We start from the raw sequence: 23,163 nt of genomic DNA on the forward strand, positions 1-23,163 counted from the left end.
CTGGGCCGGTTTCCAGCAGGATCACGATCCGCTCCGGAGTCCAGCTCGATCTCTGGATCGCTACCGATGGATCCTGGCTTGTCCTGGGTCGCGAGCAGCACGTGCGTAACTTTGGGTGTCGGTCGCAACTGAACAACTCCAGGTAAACCGAACTCGGGTACACTCGCGAACACGTTTCTCTCGATGGATCGAGAGAGGGGGTCGTTGGGGGGCCGCCAGGCTCAGGACTCGGCTTCGCCGACTTCTCCGACCAGTTAGCCAGCAGTGAACTGCTCGTGTTCCTGCCTTGGGCATCGTAATATACATAAAGTCGCCAGATAAGCCGCGGCTGACACCCCACCATCGAGCCGCCCGTCGCGGGACGATTCTCTCTCCCTGCTAGTTCTCCGTCTCTCTCTCTCTCTCTCTCTCTCTCTCTCTCTCTTGCTTCTATCTCTCTCTCTCTCTCTCTCTCATTCCCGTTCTCTGGTTTCTCACTCGCGCTCTTGCAACGCCGAGAGAGCGAGGAGCACTCTCGTCTGCGACTCGAGGCCGTCGCGACGCGCAACGACGACCCGCGCCAATCCGCTTCGCGTCGCGTCGCCTCTGTGCACGGTGCATGCTGCACGTGCATCCCGCTGCGGGACAAATTGCCGATCCGTGCACGATCCCCAACGGATCGACCGATCGCGAACGATCCCCGGAAAAGAGCCGATTTTTCGTGGAAAACGGTTTCGCTGATTAAACCGTTCATAAAGGAAGACGCGCGCGTTGACTAAGTTTTCGTGATTGATTCGGAAACGTAGGGATTCGACAGCGCCGAAAGGTCGCAACGTAGATTCTGTTTCCAATTAGAAATTATAAAGTTATTTCGCAACAGGCGGGATTCAACGTTTCAATGGGGCAACCGGTTCCCTGTGCGAGAGGTAAAACAACAGGTTCGCAATTATTTTCAGTATTCTTTGTCACGTTTAACCGGCGCGCGCCCCGTTCGGGTCGCCTGCAGCTTTTTCTCTCGATTGTATTGTTCGCAATAAAGATTTGTTCGCATTACCGATAAGATTTATGCGATACCGCTTCTTGCTTCGTCGAGTGTTTGAAAAAAAAGAAGCCGCGTATCGATATAATCACGTGTTGCGACGCCCGATTATTCTGTCACTGCATGAATTAACATCGATCCCGCGGAACGGGTGCATGAATTTACACTTTTTCTTGTTTTGATTGTAATATTTCACGGAATTAAAATGTCCTGCTCGATCGCCTCCTCACGACGGAGACGCCGCCGATATCGAGAATTTTCGAATAAAAGATTATGCGAAAAACCGGTTACTTCCCCCCCCCCCCCCCCCCGCGCGATGTTGATCGAAAGTTTCTATATTCTGCGAAAAAATAATATGCTACCTCCGAGGTAAGAGTCCTCGAAAATTGTGCCTCGGCAGCGGATAATTTCTCGATCGAAACGGCGCGGCGCGCGGACTTTCCTCTGAAACCGCAATAAAAAGAGAAACAGCTTTCACAGAAGCCTAATACGGGACCGCGCAAGCAAAAAACGTGAGAAGTTCTGTCACGAGAATCTCCTTTTCGGCGCAAATTAAGTTTGAGGGTCGCTCGAGCCAGTGCTCGACCATACCCCGACCAACTTCTCGACCCTCTGTGATTCATTATTTCGTCCTCGCGATATGCTCGTGTTGATAAACATTTCCACGTTGACAATTTGCATTCCAGCAGGGTTTCGGTGTCTTATTTCATTCTCGCTGATATCGCAGCACCCTCGACCGCCGCCGGGATCATTAACGACGGCCAGAGGAATAAAGATCCGATTTATCAAATGTGGTCCAGTTTTATGGCCTCCGTTAGGCTCGACCGAGCCGGCCGAGCAATTAAACCCTTGATATTTCGCAATTTCATCGATCGAACGTGACAGGATTACGATCATCTGATCCAGGATCCGGCCAGACGATCGCTTAAATATTTTCATGGATCCGCTTGATACCTGCTAGGTATTATCCTATCACGCGTTGATCGATTCTGGATCTCGAGCATAAATCGTGTGCGGTCCGTTTAATTCCGCGCCGCGAAAATAAAACAGGATAATAGCGATTATCGGTAATCGTCCGAACTTCACTTGCTCTTTTGTTGTTCGTTCTTTTCATTGATCACCGATTTCCCTTAACAAACCCGATCATTTCGATAACCTGCATTCAATACACGCGCAGGTCTTATTTCTCCCGTTTTCCGCTTCGCGGTTCATACACGGTTGAACCGTTTTTTCATCGTAGATCTCAACGTTAAAGCAAACACCGCGCAAAGAAGAAAAACTTTGGCCGTTCGCGACGGTGAGATAATTGCCAGAGGCGCGCCTGATACGTGTAGCATGACTCGTTTCACAATTCACCGGCGTCTTTTCACGTGGAAACGAGATTCAGGAATCGTGACGCGGCGTTGACACGTAAACGCGAGCACGCGAAATGCTCTCGAAGAATCGCGCAAGATTACCGGTGACACGGAGCGTACGCGTCACACGGTTAATCCGGGCTTAATCGGCTAATTACGACGGGCGCCATTGATTGCTTATCCGCGCGAGAGGAAGTGTCCTCCCGGGTCGGACAGACAACTTCTATGTATATAATAATATTTCGCGGTGCACTGACTCATCTAGCATAGGCGTATCGCCGCGTGCGGTGTTGGTAACGGCAGAATACATCACACAAAATGTGAGATGCTCGTTAGTCTCGTTCCAGGTAGCTCGTTATCGCCGGTAGCACTGTGTCAAGTGTCACATAAGTTAGCCCCAACACGTGACACCCGTGTAACGCCTAGTAAAGGAAGAATTATGAAAGAAGCGCGTCATTCAGCCGTGGAAGAGCGATCCGGATCGCGGCGCGAGAAGATCGCTACGCGTCATTGGACGCCGGAGGACCATCAACCATCCCTCCAAAAAAATATCGAACAGCCCGGATTCCTCTGTTCGACACGTTCCTCGCCACGTTGATCTCGCCGATCTTCGACAATTAATTTCTCAAAGAGTCGACGGAGCCGATGAATATTACCGGAGAGGGTCAACGAGGGACGTTCTCTTTTGTTGAAAAAACGCCGGCTTGATCGCGCAGCAAATTACGCGACTGACTTATGATTCTGCCGATCATGATGTTGCATCGCGCAACCTCGCAGCATCGATTCGCGAACGAGCTTCTCGGTCGTTCGTATTGAATTTCATATCGCGGCCGAGTTATTAAACGTCCGGCACGTTTGACGCATCCCTCTTCCCCCGGTTTCGATATTTTTCGAAACAGCGGGCCAAACACACCGCCGCCGATGAGAGAAGAAGGAAACGCAGACATTTTGTTGTTGGGTCGCCCAACGCGTTGTAACGAGCCGGGGCTTCATTAATCCGTTGCTCAGCCGTCTATCGGAAATTCAACACCAGCCTCCGGCGAACAAGAGACGCGTGTTTTGCTAAACAAGTGAAACCTCTTTGTTCCCGTTCCGCGAACGAGAGTCGACGAAATTCCCCTTTTTAAAACTGTCAATAACGGACTGCCGGACCTTTTGTCTTTCGACGTTCATCGATCGGAGTTCGCGCGGCTCACAACAGAAACTCGGAATCGAGGGCGAGACCGGGCCCCCCTTTCGACTTCGGCTAATTCTCTCCTTCGGCGGACCTACTCGCTGTTTTAGCCCCTGCGACTTTATTCTATTTTGCGCCGTTCCGCTCGCCCGGAGAGAAAGCAACTTCGTCGCCGATGCGCTTTTACTCGACCCGAGTTTTACGCTCGACAATGCTCAAACTGATTTATAAGCTCGCGAATGGCCGTGCCGCGTCGAAGAGAAGTTTCCGATCGAAGTTGCCGTTTGTTGCTGTTCAACGAATTTAGAAAACTGTGCGGCCCCTCCACCCCCGTTCCCGGTATACACGGAAGAATCGGCGAGCAATTTTCTCGCACGAAGTTCCGCGAAAAGCGCAGTTTTTCCGCGTCCGCGACGCATCGGCTGTCCGCCATCTTGGATGCGCAAGGATGTTTTCGAGTCCCAAGCGGAACGCATCCGAGAAATATTCTATTTAAGAGGATGATCGTTTGCGAAAGATCGATGCGGCGGTTTTAATTGAACGGCGCGGCGATCATGATCGATTCATGAATCGTTTAGGACACGCAGGGTGAATGCGGTGGATCGAGTAACAGCATGGGTGCCGCGGCTGCACGCGCTCCCGCGCGCCGAACGAGATACGCAATCGGCTCGCGGATAGACTGCTAAATGTTTACCGCGCTTTTAAGACGCACCTTGTAAGCAAATATGCACCGAAGGCCGCACCAACGGAGACGCGATGAGTCTATTTTTAATTCGCGTGCGCGCTGCCATTGTGCGTGCGCGCGAAACGTGATAATAACATTAAAGAGGAGTAATGGCGGCTTCGATCCATTACCCCCCTCGAACTTTCGACGAATGGAACGACCTATAAGAACTTTCTTCCGCGAACTTTCTCTCCTCGTCCTCCCCCGATCCGTTCGGCTTCTCCTTCTTTCTCATTGTTCCCGGCCCCCCTGCTGTTTGAACGTTCTACTGTACAAACAGCGTCCTCCTTCTTTCTTCTCGCGAGAGCAACGATTCTTACGCTGGTAATTCCAGGAAATTGTTCAACACCTAATGAACCCTTTTTTTCGAATAATTTAAACAGTCCGCTGCAGATCGCGACGGCTGGAGTCCCGAGCGAAGAGAACCAAGTCTGAAGCGTCGTGCAATTACTCTCGGCTTCTGATTAACGGGAATCCGTTAGGCATGCCACCGGGGACCGCTAAGGAGACTATAATAAACGAAGCTGCGAACGGTCCGTGCGGATCAAGCATTCGCGGGAAAGGTCAACGGAAGGGGTTAATTCGACCGTGCAGAGCGAGCATGTTCATCGTCGACTATTTTTCAGGGACGATCGAATACGCTTCTGCAATTTCTATGGAAACACGCGTTTAATCGGTGGCACCGGGATGGCAGGTGCACCGGTTATTGTTGATAGCCCGGTGAAAACGGGAACGGTCCGCGCGCCGCGCCGCAAACAACTGATTTAGACGGCGTACGTGAGCATTGTGCGCGATGAAAACGTGCCGGCTCGGAATTTGCATGATAAAACGTCCTGAAGCGGGATTGAAGTGCACGGTCCAACGAGCATAAGTCACCGTGACAAGGAAGACCGGTGTCGGACCTCGAGAGGGACGTGTCTTCCTGTAAAGTTGCTCTGCTCCTCGACAAGATCGTACCGTGAAAAGATCTCCGGACTCGTTGACCCTAACTGTTCGATCCATCGGATCTCCGTCAGGATGAATTGTGCACAGTTAGCGCCGGCTTAAGGCTTCCTGTTCTGCACCGCAGAACGGAAACATCGTTACGGAAAGTTAATGAACAGACTGTTATGCGTTCGCGAGATAAGCAAAGAACCCGCCGTGATAAAAATCCTCGCGAGGTCTGATTAGTTTCCTACTATCTTCGAGATCGTATAACCGTTCCCAATTAAATTATATAATTTCTCGTTCGCGTTTGGATGATCGAAGACCATGAAAGGTTTCACGATCTTCCGTTTCCGCGCGCGTCGCGGAATTCGTTCGCGGGGATTTATCGGCTGAATCTGCGGCACGGTTGAATTGGATGGCCTGCGATAGAACCAGTTCAGGATGTCTAAGAACGTCTAATGACGACTCTTGAATGGACATTGATGTCGAGGCACCTACGGCCGCGCAGATATCTCAGCGATTCCATGGCGCAGGATGCTTCTTGCAAGGTAACCAATGCCGGCGCGCGTGTTCAGGAATCAGCGATCATCGTGAACCGTAAACTTGCTCGTTTCTATCCAAAGCAATTATCTTTCAGATTTTCTTTCGTTTACCGCGACGTCGAGCTGCTAGCGAAGAAACGCCGAGTGTTTCGAATGCTGGACAGGTCTCTTGAATCCAGAGCTCGGAAAGCCTTGAGATCATTGGAACTCCTGTGCGCGAAGAAAGTCACGAAAGCGTCCGTAGCCTTGGAGATCTTGGAAATCCTGCGAGTCCCGCGATCTCGATCACCGAGGCCTCGGGGATCCAGAAATTCTAGAAATTCGCGGGATGCGAGACATCGCGACTAATTGGAAAAGTGTACGCGGCGACGTCGATTTCTCGGACAAAGCTAATTATAAAGCGACGATTGCGTGGAACAGAACCTCGAAAAGCGGCGTGACGAAGGTTCGTCGCCACGGTAAAGCCGTGTCTAACGCCACGTAATCGAACACTGCGAAGCACCGATTGCACACCTGAGCGCGAGCGAACCTATCGCCGTCGCGAGCCTGCCGGTTTTCTAGGAAATGTCAAATTGTTACGGCGAACGCGACGACCACCGTGGCGAGAGCGCCTTTGAGTCACCGCGAGTCGCAAGAACGAGAATGAAAAGCGAAATAAATAGAATACTGACGAAAATCGGCTGATGAAATCGGCAATATTCTTCGCTTCGCGCGTAGGTGCGACGCGAGGCTGCTGCTCGTTAAGCTACGATCGTAAACAGGCCCATTACAATCCGCCAATTAAAAGACTGCGACAGAGAAGACCGTGGTAGGTACATATGTATGTATATCCAAGCATTAAGAATCTATGATTGCGATGGATATTTTATGATACGGCTTCCTCGAAAACCACTTCTGCATAAATGGAATGATACTGAAACTAAACATGTATGTATGTATTTACAATTTCTGTAATCCGTAACCGCCAGCTTCAAGGAAGCCTCCGTAAACCGGAGGTAACAAATTTGCGATAAAAGTTTTGTTAGCCCGACGACAGGGCCAGAAGCCATTCGTACGCGCATAGTTCCCGTTTCTCCGTTGGTTTCTATAACGATTTTTCCGAGGAATCGCACAGACACCGGAGACACGGAGTTTCACCTGCGCGATTTGTCCAACGACGTTTGTTCCACGAAGTTTCATAACATGTCGAGGGGATGGTTGTTTGAAACTTTGAACTACGAAGCTGTTCGTGTCGCGACGGATGGAAAACCTTGGATATATCTGGCCCACTATACAGGCTGTCCCAAAATTATGGTACCTCCGGGAAATGGGGGATTCCTGAGGTCATTTGAAGTAACTTTTTCCTTAGCGAAAATGCAATGCGCGGCTTTGTTTACGAGTTATTAACGAAAAACAGCGACCAATGAGAGGCGAGATCAGCTGGCACGAGCCGGCCGAGTCAATGAGCGGAAGTGGGCTTCGTTCGCTCCAACCGAGCTGGTCTCTCATTGGTCAGTGTTTTTCGTTAATAACTCGTAAACAAAGCCGCGGATTGCATTTTTGTAAAGGAAAAAATTACTTCAAATAACCTCAGGAATCCCTCATTTCCTGGGAATGTTATAATTTTGGGACGCCCTGTATTTTCCTCGGACTGTTTTACCCACAAGACGGCTAAATCCGAACGTCACTGAACGAAAATTAGCTGTATTACCATAATCTCTGCTTGCGCTTTAAATGTTTCATGCTATTAAGCATTTCGCTGGCTGTCCGTCTTTTCATTCCTCTTGCGACAGCTCGAATCGTCTCGCGCGGTCTCTCTTGCTCGACGATCGTCTGATTTTCAATAGAAACCACTGGAAATCTCTTTTATCTTGCTGCATAATTGCCGGAATTACTATATCGATCCGTTATCTTGCCGGTTTGACACGCCTTTCTTTACATTCGGCGATATCCAAAGCGTTTATGGGACGGCTAATGGTCGATCTTGCGGAATCGACGATTTGGAACGAGCTGCGAGGTCTTCTGGTTCGATCTGGATCGATGAATTCTCTGCCAGCATTCGCAATTACGTTGCCCGCAATAAGAGAATACGCTTCTGTACTTATTAGAAAGAAACAAAAACTGTTTACAAAAATTGCTTGGAAAATTTGCGAATCGCAGAAGACCAGCAACGATCACGGTGATACTAATTGTCGGCACTTCTGTTACGTGTGACCTGAATGCTCGTGTCGTATACCACGTACTCCATCATCTTAATAATGACGCAGGAACACAGGTCCTAAAAATACCAAACCGCTCAAAATAAATCCAGCGATCTATCAAAAATTGACACGTACGCTCTCACAGTCGGCCAATTTATCATTCGTCGGCTCTATAAAAATTGCTTACCTCGGATAGATAACGATTTCTTCGCAATCGAAAATAAGCACGCCCCCACCATGTTTTCGATACTTTGATCCGGGGATTAATAAAATACGATTTTTTTTTTGTTCGACGATAGAGATCGCAGATCGGAAATCGGATCCCTCTCCCGCCTTTATTTCGCTTTTATCGGAGCACGTTACCGAAACGATTTCGATTATTACAACGGCAAGGAAAAACCGAGGGTATAATCTCTTTTGTTAAAGGTGACTCAAGTGTTCCGGGAATTATTTATTATAATTTTTCTCGAGAACGAGGTAGATTAATCACAGATGACGGCGGTCGTGTGACGTCGCGACGTGTTGTTCACTGGAGAGCTCCCGACAAAATGGCACCGGCAAATTGTTCCGCAAACAATTTCGCGTGGTTCGTGTGACCCACCGAGGAACGTATTCAAATCCTAATGGAATTTAACGATGCCTTCGTCAAAGTTATTCAAATTGAATTCGTGCGAAACGCAGCGATCAGCAAAACGAATAAATTTTAATCGCCAAGTTCTTCGGCTCGTTATTTCGTGAATTATCTACTCTACGCTTGAATTACATTACAAATTACATTACAAAGCGCGAAGCGCGGTTTATCATCGAATCGAAGAACCTCGGAACCTGTTATCATTATCGTACGTTTCTTTTTCTGTATTAATAACTACTTCGCCATAGATCGTCGCGATGGAACGATTGTATCGAAAAAAATCCGCTTCTTCATAGCACCGTAATACACTCGCAGATAGCATAAAAAAAAACAGAAACCGATGCACTCGTGACAACGGAGATGCACGATAGCATCAAAATTGCCGTGCGTCCAACGCGACACGAGAATCGCGTAGCGGCACCAAAGAACTCCTTCGTAATTTTTTTGCTTTCGCGTGCCACTTGTTACTTAGAGCGTTCGCCGAAATATGTATCTTTGGTCTATCTCGGACGTATCTTGCCGTCGACAAGCGCGAAACAGTTGTACACCGCGGTAAGAGCCTGTTTGATAGTGACAACGATAGCGACAATTATGTTTGGATGTGTACGGTGTATCGAATTATGCAATAACCACCGATACAATCGGCAGATCTCGGAGACAATTTTTATCTGGAGCTATTATTAGTCGTCCTGATTGAAAACGATACGATCGCCATTTAATCCTCGCTCGGTTTTTTATTTTCGCGCATTTCGACGGTCCGATAAATCCCTTCTCTCACTCGCTCCACCGATTTGTAATTATATTTTGCAATATTTTTCGACATGTTTGTCGAGCTACTTTATCTTCCCGTTAAGCAGCGTTCAGTTTGAATCGGAAACAACCGGACGATGCCTCTTCTAGTCATTTTAGTTGCCGATTGCTGCTCTACGCGCCGAGCAATCGGCGAAAAGAAATTCGCGTTCGACGATTAGAAAGGTGTCGCGCCGTAATGATCGGAAAGTGACACCTTCGAGAAGCGGACATTGAAAGTGAAACGAAGGCGGGAACGAGTTCTAGAAGTCAAGAGTAACCTGTCTAATTCGCGAAGCGGCGAGGTCGCGCATTCAATTAGTCAATTGTATTATCGAATCTCGAACCGAAGATGCGCAGACTAAGTCGATTTCGCCGTGCGACCTGCTCCTACACGGGGCAATATCTGTCGATGATCTCGGGCCGGCTGTACAGATAATATCTCGGCATCTGCCTGAGGTCATCCGCCGTGATGCGTTACCCGCGAACGAGCCTTCTATTTTTAACCCCCGTCGAATAGTCTACTGATAAGCCGCTCCCACGGAAGTGGACAGTCGATAACGGCTCGCTGTTAAAATTCTCGCTCTTTTTATCCCTCCCTCTCTCTCTCTCGCTCTCTTGTTCGTTCTCTCTCTTTCTTTCTCCCTCTCGCTTCCTTTCTCTTCCGTAAAGTCGTAAAACGATAGCAAACGCGGCGACCGGTGTAATGATCAACGGCGACACAAGGGAATCCCCGCGCGCGCGCTCTCTGTTACGGACTTCTGATCCGCTTCTAATTGCACGCGTGGAATCCGTGAGAGAAAACGGTTCGACGGCCGAAGAATTTCCGGAATTCCGCGAGCGTTTCGGTGAATTGTAAAACCGGAAATCCAGCGAACCTTTCGTTGAATTACCGGCCGGTCTCATCCGAAGTGGCTGCCATAAAACGTCACCGTTCCGAATCCCCCGTTACAAACTGTAACGTTTAGACACACGGGTATTTGCTCGGTCAATTACAGCCTCGCCAGATCGTTTTGGGTCAGATGATGGGATTCACGCGAATATGACGTAAACGCTGCGCGTTCGCCAAATTCGATGAGTAACAATGTGGACAGGGTTATATTCGAGGGCCGAAAGCAACGCTCGACGAAATCGAAACTATTTATAAAGCCGACGGTTCAGTCATCCTTCCATTGACGTCGCGCCGTTTGGATATAATATTAGCAAGATCGACAGTCCGGACTGTAATTACAGCGCTCGCGTGTCGATTATGCCGCGATCAGATTGATTACGGGAAGGATCAGATGATAAGAACGACACGTAAAAGTATCGAAAGATTTTATGACGTCCGTTACGGCCGACCACGGGCGACGCAACGCCTTTGAATTAATTTAATTATACAAGCTTCGCCGGCCCGTTCGCAAGCGCGGAAACTATAAAATTTGCTCTGTAATCACTCGTAGTCTCTCCTGAAACCGTAATCGGTTTCTCTTTTAATGTCTAATTTAATGCCTCGAACGTACAGCATGTATATAAATTCGTAGAAATCGGATGAACCTTTCTTTCCCTTTCTCTTGGATCGGTTCGCAGCTACGCCTAATTCGCAGAGTGACTAACAAGCGACATCCAAGGTGTGTGTATTGATCGATAGATAATTTATCAGCGTCCCGATTGTATGCACTGAAGACAATGCTTTTATTGATTGTGCGCCGACCAAAGGTCCTTGTCCGCCGAATCTCAAGTTAATTAAATTTTTTAATTAACCGACCTAATAATAATGTAAAACACTTGTCCACTTGGTAAGGCCGTATTTGTAATCTTTATCGCAATGTTTCCTCGTAAAATCTGTTTATCTTGGAATCACTGTGAAGAAGGATCACGTGTTTGGCCCAAAAAAAGAATGTCCGAGGCGAGTGTTAGCCAAAATTGAATGATCAATTCGTCAATAAGTCGGCGAAAGTCTGAAGTCTCGACGAGAGAACACCCGAGAAACAAACAAACGATAACCCTGGGCATGATCGGCGAACGCTCTAATCGTTGCTATTAACAGGCTCCTTAATGACCATCGTAGCTCTCTGCTACGTTCAAACTTTCACGTAGGCCTCTGTACCATGAAAGGCGGCAGATCCGAGAAGTAATTTAATTATGCAACAACTATGTTTTTCCACGAACAGTAAAAAGCTAATGAATATCCACGGAATCGTTCAACCGGGACCATCGTTGAAAGAATGTGAAATAAGTAAGAATAAGAAAATAAGTTTTTATTAGATGGAGATATAGTTAATAAGACAGCTAATTAAATACCTAATCAAATGTGATGCAAAAATCTGCAAAGATCACTTCCGTAATGGAATATAGTAATGTGAATTTCTTCAGCTTCAATTTGAAGACTTAAGATATTACAAAATTTTCAGCGAGAAAGCAATTAAATATAATTTATTATTATATTATTAATATTATTATTATATATTTTATTATTATATATATTATAGATATTATATATAATATATATTATTATATATATTATTATATTATTATATATATTATTATATATTCTTATTATCTTAAAATATCAAAATAGCGCCACTATACATAGTAGCAAAACGTCCGAACTGTTAGCCAAATCGTATCGACGGAGCGAAATAAAATAATGAAGATTCTGTAAGAATCCGTATAGCGCCAATTATTCTAGTGGCGAAATGCTCAAACTGGTAGGCGAAATTACCAACAGTCGATTTTGAGCTAGTACTTTCAGCTAAACGGTTACGTAAAGAATCAACGATATCGTGAACCAAAAATCCTGTAAATTAATTATCAATGAAAGCAACACGATAACATCATTTATGATTAGAAAATATCAATCAAGGGAATTGAAAATTAGCAGCTATTAGCTCGGTATCATCCTCGACTCAAAACTCATTGCAATTTGCAATGTTTTCTGAATCGAGGATGATACCGATTGCCCGGTCTCACCGCAAGGAGGTTGCTGCTTTAGAGACCCGTAAGGGAGTCAGAACGAAGTCGGAATTCGCTATGGCTGCCTTTCTTACGACGACTTAAAAACTAACACACTCACTCGCCAGCTAGCTAGCGCATACCCACACACGCGCACGCACGCACGAACGCACGCACGCACGCACGCACGCACGCACTCGCATATGTCAAATATATTTGCGGACCAAAGTAAATCAAAGAAGAAGTCTCTGATCCACGGGGACCAAAATGAATCAGAGCAGAAGGCACTGATAACCTAGAATTTACAAGCTTTCTCTTTCTTGTAATAGAACATTTATCCTGTAAATACAGTAAAGTATTATGAGTATGGACACACGCTTCCTCGAGAATTATTCAACTCGAATAAACCGGCGTTGGCGACGATCGAGACGTCTGCGCAGAACTTGTTGAGCAGTAAAATGGTTGGGATACGCTGGCCAGCTTAGACAGCACTAAGGAAGAGGGAGAAAGAAAAACGTACAGGAGTGAGTAGGTTCAAGTAAGATGCAGCAAAATTAGGCGCGAGAACGCGAGAAGTACACAGTTCTATTGAACGAGACAGTTGCTTACGAGCTTGTAACATTAATCATTTTGATATTAACAGTTTTAGTTTTTATATTTCACATAAACATGAGCGAGCAGAGTCAAGTCGATAACGATGTAAATCTTTATTTTGTTGTGTCAAGCAAATACAAAACTGAAGATGATTGTAATGAAGACATGTGGCAGGCATATAATGTAAGTGAATTAATCTGTTAGAAAACAAAGGTATTTAAGGAACATTGCAGTATAATTTCGTTGATCATGTTCTCAGAATTGCTGTGAGCATAACCTGCAACCGATATGGGTTACTGAAAAGAAATGTAATAAAATGGAGCCTGCTAAAAATGATGTCTTTGTAATGGAGGAATTTAAGGGTAGTGCATTTGAGAGATTGAAGACATTTAAATGTCCGTAAGTAGAATCTTCTCATCGCCTAAATATCTGTCTTATTTTGATATCTCGTATATACTCTATCGAATATAATTTCACCCTACAAAATATATTTTTACAATAATAAATAAAACAAATATTTCCATTTAGAGATTGTTGTTCTAGTGTATTAAATATTCTCTGATCCCTGTAGGCTGGTTGGACCTAAATGCTTGCTAATCTGCTTTGTCAATGGTCAACCAATTCCAGAAGGTACAAGTCCAGTGTATACAACAGCTATGAGAGGACTTTGTGTGTGTGCATCGGGTTTGACACCGCAAGAAAAAGTATGCCTCATGCATTTTATCAAATTACCAGTATTTAAAAATTACAAATTTTTAGGAACACGTAGAAAAATTAGTAGAATACATGGGTGGTATTTTTACCAAACAATTGCGCAGTCGTGTAACACATCTTATAACTGGATCAGTGATGTCTGCAAAGTATGAGGTATGTTCATTAACGTATAGTGGCTTATATCTTTTAATCACTTATCTTCTTCAACAGGCTGCTACAGATATGAAAATACCAATAGTTACTAAGGAGTGGGTAGAAGCAATTTGGGAGGCAAATTTAAAAACATTTGTTCTACCAGACGATGACATGTTCAATAAATATAAGGCTTCCGTTTTTCTTAATTTAATAGTGACATCGACTAACCTCCCAAAGCGCAAAAAAGATGAAATCAAACTTTTAATTAATGAACACGGAGGGGTAAATTTATTTATACAATATAATTCCTTTATCATACTATTAATTTTTTAAGATTTATTTATACTAATATCTTTTTAGACGTTTATGGGCCCTCTAGATGGTGCAAAAGTTAAAGTCTTACTTGCTCCAGAAAATAGTCCAATGAGTGAAAAACTGAAGTATGCAAAGCAAGCAAATATAGCATGTTTGATACCAGATTGGGTTTATGAGAGTATAAAAGTGGGCTACGCTTTACCTTTTAAAGATTTTTTAATTAAACCATCGAAAGCATATTCTACTCCAGAGAAATCAAATGGTACAAATATTCTACTTTATTACTAATAAAAGCAGGAACTAATTACGCCTTTTTTATATCGTAGCATATGATACATTTAATTGTTCTGCCATAAGTTCCATACCGTGCGACATACAACCAGGGAATTGTGTAGACGAAAGTATGACAACGACAATAAGCAGTTTTCTTTCAACGGATTCTCTATCTAGAGATACAAACGGTCGGTAATGGAGTAGGAGAAATATGATCTATTATATTAGAAAGTTTAATCTTAAGTTTACATATATTTTTAGTTAATACAAATGCAGTTTTGGAAAGACTAACTTTCAACGAAGCAAAATTGTCCGGTCCATTTTTGGACGGATGCAATGTGAGTAAATTTAATGTAAATCGTACACTAGCATCTCATGGGTATTTCAATGCTTTAACTTTTCAGATTTATCTCGCCGGATTTGCTTCCAATCAAAGAGACAAGCTCAATAAGATATTAAATGTAGGTAGTGCAACACGTCTAGATGATATATCGGATGCTGTAACGCATGTCATCGTTGGAGATGAAAGTAGAGCCAGCAGTGATCTTAAAATGTTGAAATCAAAAGGATTATGGTACGTTGTCGTTTATTTTTAAACCAACAATTTTAAATTTGAGTGCTATAAATATTATGTATAGTTCCCATATTTTAACTTCGGAATGGCTCGAGGAAAGTATGAAATTAAAACGCCCCGCACCGGAAGAAAATTATTTGTTTGTACAAAAGCATGGTCCAGCACAAAAAGTTCCAGAACCTCCCTCCCCGTTAAGCAAAAGAGTAAGTACATAAAGAATGCAATTTTTATGTATAAGAAAAATATTTAAAATTAACGTGTCTGTTTCAGAATTTACAGATGTTGCAAAAACCGAAGAAAGTACCCATACCATCTTTCGACATAGATAAAAAGTTGGCAATGTTAGAAAAAGAAAAAGACTCTGATCTTGTGCAACAGTATCTTCAAGATACAGTTGGTAGTGTATTTATTTTCTTAATATAATATTAATTTTTGAAAATTACTTTTTTATTTTCAATTCAGTTCCAGGGAACGATACGAGTATACAAGAATTCCTTAAACCGCACACGCCCGTAAAGGATGACAATGAAAAGACTTTAGTCTACAATCGTAACAGCCAGATCAAGTCAATGAAAGGCACAGTTTCATTCGGAGCTACAGAAAGTAAATATTCGGCAGATGATAGTGCAGTACCGATCAGCCAAACATCGACGTTAAATGATAGATTATTTGAAGGTAATATTGCATATACGATTGGCGTAGATAACATGTTATTAATTAATGAAGTAATACGCAGGACTCACGTTCGTCGTGGTCGGCTTCAGCGAAGAAGATGGTTATGTAGCAGAAACTATCGCAGCAATGGGTGGTCAAGTAGTTTCAAGCATGTTTGCCGGTATTCCAGATTATGGAGTTGTACCAAAATGCGGTGCTGTATTGAAACATACCGTCAACGAAATTGTCACCGACCTGTTTATAGTAAATATCATTTTTACATGCAAAAATCTGTATGACCATGGAATACTTTTTGGTGCTAATTTATTATAGGAAGACTGTGTAAACCAGGAAGCAATAGTTGACATTGTGTACTATCATAGGCCTTTATCTATAAAAAAACATTCGAACCCATTATCAGGTTGTGTTATCACAATGAGCATGTACACTGGTGTAGAACGAACGTTTCTTGCGACGCTAGCTACAGAACTGGGCGCAATGTATGAAATCTTTATTATTGATAGCTTAATAGTAACAAATACATTAAAATAATATTGATTTTAGGTGCCAAGATATTTTTGTACGTAAAACCAATCTTGAAAAGAAGACGTATGGAAGTACCCATTTAGTATGCCCAACACCAGAAGGGAACAAATACAATGCTGCAGTGAAATGGAAATTGCCAGCTGTCACTGCCGACTGGTTGAAAGCTTGCGCAGCTCAAACAAAACGCGTTAACGAGACTCCGTATCTTGTAGGCGAAACTATAGGTATGTACTGTTTTGATAAAATCATATTACGATGTAATACAAGTGCATATTGTTTAATAATAGCTCTTGAAGAACCGAACGAGAATGGAAACATAAGCGCATCTAGTTCTGATACAAATCAAATGGGTCCTCCATTGGAGGTGCCAAGCAACGATATTATTACTCCGAAACGACCTTTACCTAATTTACTGGTAGGTACATATTGGCCACATTGTAAACGGAATTGTTATATATTGTTTTTATTGCAGAGTCAAGAGGGCAGTTCAGGAGACACTCCACTAATAAATAAACGACTCAGTTTGCTTATGAATACGACCCCACAGTCGCCGTTCCATGTGTCGACGCCCGAAACACCATACGGACAAGTGTTTAAACCAAATCCATCACCGGATACGAGGAAAGGATGGCTTAAGTGGATAAACAATTTCCCAGACTTAAGAGTGAAGGAACCTCCCTTAAAAAGAAGACCACCTAGTACTGTTTGTATCAGCATCTCTTGTTCTGCGCGTACAATGTAATAACTTATTTTAATATCACTGAACTTGTAGCCTCTTTCCGAATTGAAAAGACAACTATGGCAAAAATTGGTAAACGATTGCCAGGATCGAAACGTAAGTATACACAATTTGAACAGTTGTGTTGATTGACTTATTCTATGTGTTTTACAACATATTAAAGCGTATAGAAAATTTCAAAGGTTATTAAATTTAATAGGATGATGCGAATGAAATGATGGTCACTGATAACAATGAACCAGCTGCAGAAACACCTGTGGAAACGAAAGATTCCACTGAAATGTCTCCATCTACTCCAATCAATAGAAAATTAGTGTTCCCTAACGAGAATCCACCAGAAAATAATGAAATTAATATGTAAGTTATATAAAATTCCTAATTGAAATAATTGCACGTTATCTATCACTGCATTCATCCTGCAGGCAAATTGCACAGTTGCATCAAGTACTTCAAAGAACCTCGAGCACGCCTGAAAATAGATATTCCCTTTCCGGAGAAAGTGCAAGCACATATAACACAGAGCCTTCTGATCCCATACAAAAATGCAAGTATATAATATCATTTTCGCCTCCTTATGTGATAGTTCTATCTAATTATACGTTCCTTATAGTTATCGTGAAAGACTCTCAACCAATTGATGCTATTGTGTGGGAAGATCCGAGTCACTCGAAACGCGTAAGTTTTTCCCAATTTTGTAAATGAAATTCCTTAATACATTACAATTAATTGTTAGCTTATTTATATCTATAGTTAACGTTCAATGAGGAACAGAATGAAAGTGTTCGTAATCACCGCACAATAGACGACGAAGAAGAGCTAGATGAAGAAGAGGAAACTATGGAGGAGCAGGCAGAAGAACCAGAGCCTCCAAAGAAATTGAAATTCATGTTATCTGGTATAAAGGTATGTTGTAAAGAATCATTTGGTCGATGAAAAATATATATTCTCTAGTTTAGTTACATAGACACAATATGTTATTTTAATACACTTCTTTAATAGGACAGAATAACTTTTGAACAAGTAATAAAAGATCTCGGTGGCGATGTATCGGTGGATGCTAATTTCGATATGAGCGCAACGCATTTACTTTGCATTAGACCATCGAGAAACGAAAAAATGCTTGGCAGTATCGCGTCAGGAAAGTGGATTCTCCATTGTATGTATTTGCGAGACTCTGAGCAAGAAGGAAAATTCCTTGACGTCAGTATTTGTGTATTTAAAACGGTTGCGTAATAATGTCGTTGGTATTAATTATATCTGTTCATAACTATACATAACTTTGTTATTAATAGGAAGAAAAATACGAGTGGGGTAATCCAAAAAGTAAAGGCATTATTCCAGACCCAACAGGAGAAGTGGAAGAGACAATTGCCAAAGCAGCTTACAAATGGAGGCTTCAATTGTTGAAAGTTCCAACTGGTCCCTTTCATAATATGGTAGCTCTTCTACTAGCTTCCGGAGATAAACACGATCAATTTAAAAGGTTAATCGAAGCTGGAGGCGGTAAAGTCGTTCAAGCAAGGTGAACTCCTTTTCAACATTCCGATCGTGTCATAAAAACAGTTAATGTGTTCATATTCCATTTATTTCAGGCCACCGTATGACACAAGTCCAACTGGGAAAAAAATTACGCATTGTTTCGTCAATCTAAGACAAGTCAGTCAGCCAATTGACTGGGCAATGTTGGCGAGCAAAGGTATTTTATGCTTCATGCCACAATATTTGAGCGATTATCTAACCGCACAAACACCGCTGAATCCGCGAGAATGCGTAATACCGGAATTCAGGAAGTATTTAACGTTACTGCCGAAGTGAAAAAGTAAAAAAAGAAAATCTTTTTGATAAGATTTTGTACGATAATAACTGAATTGCTAGGTTGTGTAAATAAATGGAATTATATTTCTCATGTCTTATAAATTGCCTGTTTATTAGCCTAAAGTTATGTACTGTGGCTTATAATACAATAAGTATTTGAAAGATCCATGCGATTGTCTTAAAGTTTCCTTAAATTCAGTATGAAGTCTTTTGGAGCTTGAAGGAAGACGTTATAGCGGTCTACGTCGTATTTGTAAGTGGGATCTAGTGAAACTTCGAAATCCCTGAGCACCGTGATCACTCCCATGGCAGACTGGATCATACCAAGCCTCATTCCTATATTTCATAATTATATGTTATTAAAGTACTTTCAATGTTGACGAAGTTCCTCCAACTAGTTTAGTGTTAATAATCATGCTCTTACCAATACAATTTCGTGGACCTTCTCCAAAAGGCATGTACGTGAATTGTGTAATATTGTTCTTATTTTCATCGCTGAATCTATCAGGGTCAAAACGATCTGGGTCAGGGAAGTACCTTGGGTCGCGATGGAGTCCACATAGGGGTATATATATTGGCGTTCCTTTCTCTATTACTATGTCGGTTCCTGGTACCTGCGGAACGTTAAATCAAATGAACTTAATTTGCAAAGTAATATGTAACTTCTTTTCGTGTCAGGTTATTACAAAGTAGTTACGCGGTGATTTAAATCAAGAAAAACTAACTAATGGTATTCAAGCGTAAATATGTACGTAACCTTATTGTAAGGACAGCAATAAAATATTACTATTGATATTGGCATAACAAGTATACTCAGTTATTTGAACATGACTGCATTCTTCGCCGTCTCAAGCGACCAATACTTCATCTTTAGAGATAAGAATTCTTTAAAAGACGAAATCTTTGCTACGTCAGATACAATATTTTTTTATAGTAACATAATATATAATATAATAATATATATAGTATAATATATATATATAATATATATAACTACTAAGGTAGTTGTACATATACTATATATATAATATATATATATATATATAGTAACATAAGGGTTTGCTGTACCTTATAGTCGGTAGAAGCGATTCTATCAAGAAGCGGAGCTGCTGGGTACAGCCTCAGAATCTCACAAATCACTTGATTAAGGTACTTCATATTGTGAATGCTCTCGTATGTTATTCCTTCAGCTTTTATAATATCTTGAATCTCTTTGCGTACTCGTTTCTGTATATCTGGATATTTAGAGAGCTCGTAGAGCGCGAAACAAATCGTGGTCACGCTAGACTCGCGACCAGCAACGAAAAATATAGCTGACTGACTCACCAAAACATCTCCTTCCAATTCTGTAATTCAATTATTTATCATTGCTGTCAGATCATTCTGTTAATAATATAATAAGTATGTAACTTTCTTTAGCGAAATTCCGATGCCATAACGATAAACAACCACCTACTGAAATCGTTGTTTCTCTTATCGTCCTTAATCTCGATGAGGGAGTCTATTAAGTCTCCCCGTTTCGATTTCGACATCTCTCTGTTCTCCATAGAATCCCAAAATACGCTGCGAAAATAGTCCGTAGTGGAACCTAAAAATTTTCCACCTATGTACTTGGAAAATGACGGAAAGAAAAACATGAAGAAGAATTGAACGCTTCGTCTTATCGTAGGCGTAAGTCCTTCTTGCGCTATAACAGATAAGAAAATAGAATTGAAATTCTAATCACGTTCAAAGCCGCTTGCGTTATTCTCTTATGAGGTACCTTTTCTAAAGAATTCATCATTGTTTTTGTCGAAAGAATTCACATGAATTCCGAAAGCAATGGAGGATATGATATCCGTGGTGTACTTTAGGGCAACAGTACGCATCTCGATGGTCTTCGTATCTGATCCCGATACCTCCTTCAGCAAGTAGTTCTTCATCGACTCTGTGGTTTCGACTATCAAGTGGAACAGTTTCTTCATTTTTCCACTCGTGAACACAGGAGTTATTTTTGTCCTAAGCAAAGATCCGTCGATCGTGATAATAAATTACCGTTTCGAATTTATTCATTTTCGTAAATACTAAGGAAAAATTCGACAAAGTGTAACGTCTTCTCAAAAAAAAAGAAATTATATAATAATTATTATATTAATATTATTAATATAATTTCTTTTTTTTTTGAGAAGACGTTACACTTAATTATTATATAATTATTATATTAATATTATTAATATAATTCCTTTTTTTATATTATATTAATATAATATAATTATTATATTAATATCTATTAAATCATGCTATCGTGATTTTACTCACCTCAGTTGCCTCCAATCCGGGTTTTTGATAGTGAAAAGATTAGAACTGCCGATCTTGTCCTGATGAGACTCGGCGGTGAAAAATCGGTCCGCGAAAATGTGGAAATCCTTGACCATGATTTGTTTAATCAGTTCCGGGCTCCTGATCAGTAGAAAGGGTTTGTGGAGCATGTAGATCCCGTACATGTCCGCATCCGTTGGAGCGTGAAGAAACAAGTCGCCTATCAAGAACGCGGCATTCTTTCGAAACAACACTGCATCTTTCACGTTACCGTAGAACCAATGTCCTGAGGTCGAAGGGATACCCTTTCTTCTCCAATAAGTATGCGAATAGTTCATGTACAAGTAAAACAGCACCCCAATCACGGGGGCTACGAGAAGAGCATTTAAGATCAACGTTCCATACACCATCGCGGCTCGCGGATAATTGACACTGACAGAGATCCGCTAAGTTGCTGCTCCTAAATAACTATGTAAACAATTATGTAAGTATAGGCATTCGATTATTACGTCTCAGATATCCCTTCTATCACTAAACGAGTTCTTGCTCTGTGTAAGAGTTTTCATAACTTCATTTATCCGAGACCGATTCTTATCGACAATTTCTTCCAATGACCGACCATAATCAAAAGGGGGCAGATATATTGTTTTATTTTGGAATGATTGGCACAACTATCACAACTCGCACTTTGATAAGCTACAGTGTAGAGATTGTAAAACAATAATCTATCATATCGGAATGTGTACAGAATGTTCCATTTAAATAGTTTGTTTATTATTATATATTATTTTTGTTTATTATTATATTGTTTTATTTTGGAATGATTGGCACAACTCGCACTTTGATAAGCTACAGTGTAGAGATTGTAAAACCATAATCTACCATATCGCAATGTACAGAATGTTCCATTTTAATATTTTGTTTATTATTATATTGTTTTATTTTGGAATGACTGGCACAACTATCACAACTCGCACTTTGATAAGATACAGCATAGAGATTGTAAAACAATAATCTACCATATCGCAATGTACAGAATGTTCCATTTAAATATTTTGTTTATTATTATTAGGGTATGTTGGAGGAACAAATATCTTGTTAAAAACGAAATCAAGAAGCAGCCTACGACCCGAATACAAAAAAAAACGCTGATAATATTGGAATCTCGGAAAATATGACCGTGGAAAAAATTCGCTGACCATAAATAAGGATTATCTCTCGAACTTTAATTATATTTTCCTCTAATACTTTTTTTTTTTTTTTCTGTTATCTATAAAAAATGTTAGGTTCGCCCTATCCTATCCGCCTTTAAATCAACCGCAAGCAGAGGAGGTGTAAAATCTACCGAAAAGGAGGGGTGGATCAGTTACTACGAATTAGTAATTATTTATTTATTATTATTGTTTATTATTATTATATAAAATTATTTATATCCGCGGTCAGTTGTTGTAACAGCAATCCGAACAATTCGCCCTTCCGTTTATTTAACTAAATAAAAGCGAAGACCTAGCTGAGTCATACAAAATTCATATATAAAATATTCGCCAAAAAGTGTGCTTATTAGAGAACGCGACTGAGACAAGTGGAAAACACGTCGAAGTGCATTATGTAGGTCCACCGAGACGAAAGCCATCTAATGATGGTGAGCTACGTCGGTTAGAAAACCCGATATTCGCTTGAACACGCGCCTTTTCCGTCAAAAGTTCAATCGAACAACGTGTTTGGGTTTCCTATGCGTAGAGACGAAGCTGCTAGTTTGCGGCAGATCTAGCAGTTCTCTCACCGGAGTGAGAGCTGTCGGCAGCGCGAAGCGCTGAGGTACTTACAATGCCGACCGAATTGCTTGCTTTCTAAAACTAGACTGATTTCGAGTAAAACTGCCGCGAGCAGCACACATTTCACCTGCGGACTCTACCATACACAGGAATCGGTATCGATATTCAAATTAGAATCAACGGTTGCATCGCGATTTCCACCGTACAACATTTCAAATTTACCGCACTTCGTTCAGCGCTATTACACATAGTGGTAAAACGCTAAAACAGTTAGAGAAATTTATCGACAGAGTTAAATAGTCTCTGGCCTAGTGGCGCCATCTGATGTTTCCTACAATTAACCGCAATCGATAATTTGTCTACTAGTTCGAGCTCTTTACCACTACGTGTTTTGGCGCTGTACAAACCTCATACTCTGTTTCAAGATTTCACCACAAGCGGAGCCATTTACCACAAA

At 42.0% G+C, this 23,163-nt stretch overlaps 2 protein-coding genes across 3 annotated transcripts; one reads left to right on the top strand and one right to left on the bottom strand.

Moving 5' to 3' along the window:
* The first annotated feature begins 2 nt into the window (after nt 1-2).
* mus101 (mutagen-sensitive 101) lies at nt 3-18,735 on the top strand. Of its 2 annotated transcripts, none has more exons than XM_076524555.1 (28): nt 3-142; nt 4,655-5,746; nt 5,836-12,812; nt 12,918-13,051; nt 13,128-13,267; nt 13,440-13,572; nt 13,628-13,735; nt 13,793-13,999; nt 14,078-14,294; nt 14,359-14,493; nt 14,567-14,643; nt 14,710-14,879; nt 14,944-15,082; nt 15,150-15,276; nt 15,342-15,554; nt 15,616-15,797; nt 15,867-16,033; nt 16,098-16,303; nt 16,367-16,494; nt 16,552-16,782; nt 16,852-16,914; nt 17,018-17,175; nt 17,241-17,362; nt 17,429-17,493; nt 17,569-17,721; nt 17,818-18,018; nt 18,111-18,340; nt 18,411-18,735. In XM_076524555.1, the coding sequence occupies exons 4-28, from the start codon at nt 12,944-12,946 to the stop codon at nt 18,631-18,633; spliced, it is 3,903 nt and encodes a 1,300-aa protein (XP_076380670.1). In that variant the 5' UTR covers nt 3-142; nt 4,655-5,746; nt 5,836-12,812; nt 12,918-12,943; the 3' UTR covers nt 18,634-18,735. The 2 variants fall into 2 exon arrangements, with proteins under 2 accessions (XP_076380670.1, XP_033326690.2); XM_033470799.2 differs by having other exon boundaries at nt 5,836-12,798.
* On the bottom strand, nt 18,727-21,398 carry LOC117220638 (cytochrome P450 6k1). The gene is made up of 6 exons (XM_033470819.2): nt 20,932-21,398; nt 20,396-20,631; nt 20,090-20,320; nt 19,702-19,979; nt 19,058-19,247; nt 18,727-18,969 (listed from the first exon to the last, which is right to left on the bottom strand). The coding sequence occupies exons 1-6, from the start codon at nt 21,339-21,341 to the stop codon at nt 18,812-18,814; spliced, it is 1,503 nt and encodes a 500-aa protein (XP_033326710.2). The 5' UTR covers nt 21,342-21,398; the 3' UTR covers nt 18,727-18,811.
* Nucleotides 21,399-23,163: the final 1,765 nt, after the last annotated feature.

Source organism: Megalopta genalis, chromosome 1 (genome assembly GCF_051020955.1).
Source record: "Megalopta genalis isolate 19385.01 chromosome 1, iyMegGena1_principal, whole genome shotgun sequence".
NCBI classification, from domain to species: Eukaryota; Metazoa; Arthropoda; class Insecta; order Hymenoptera; family Halictidae; genus Megalopta; species Megalopta genalis.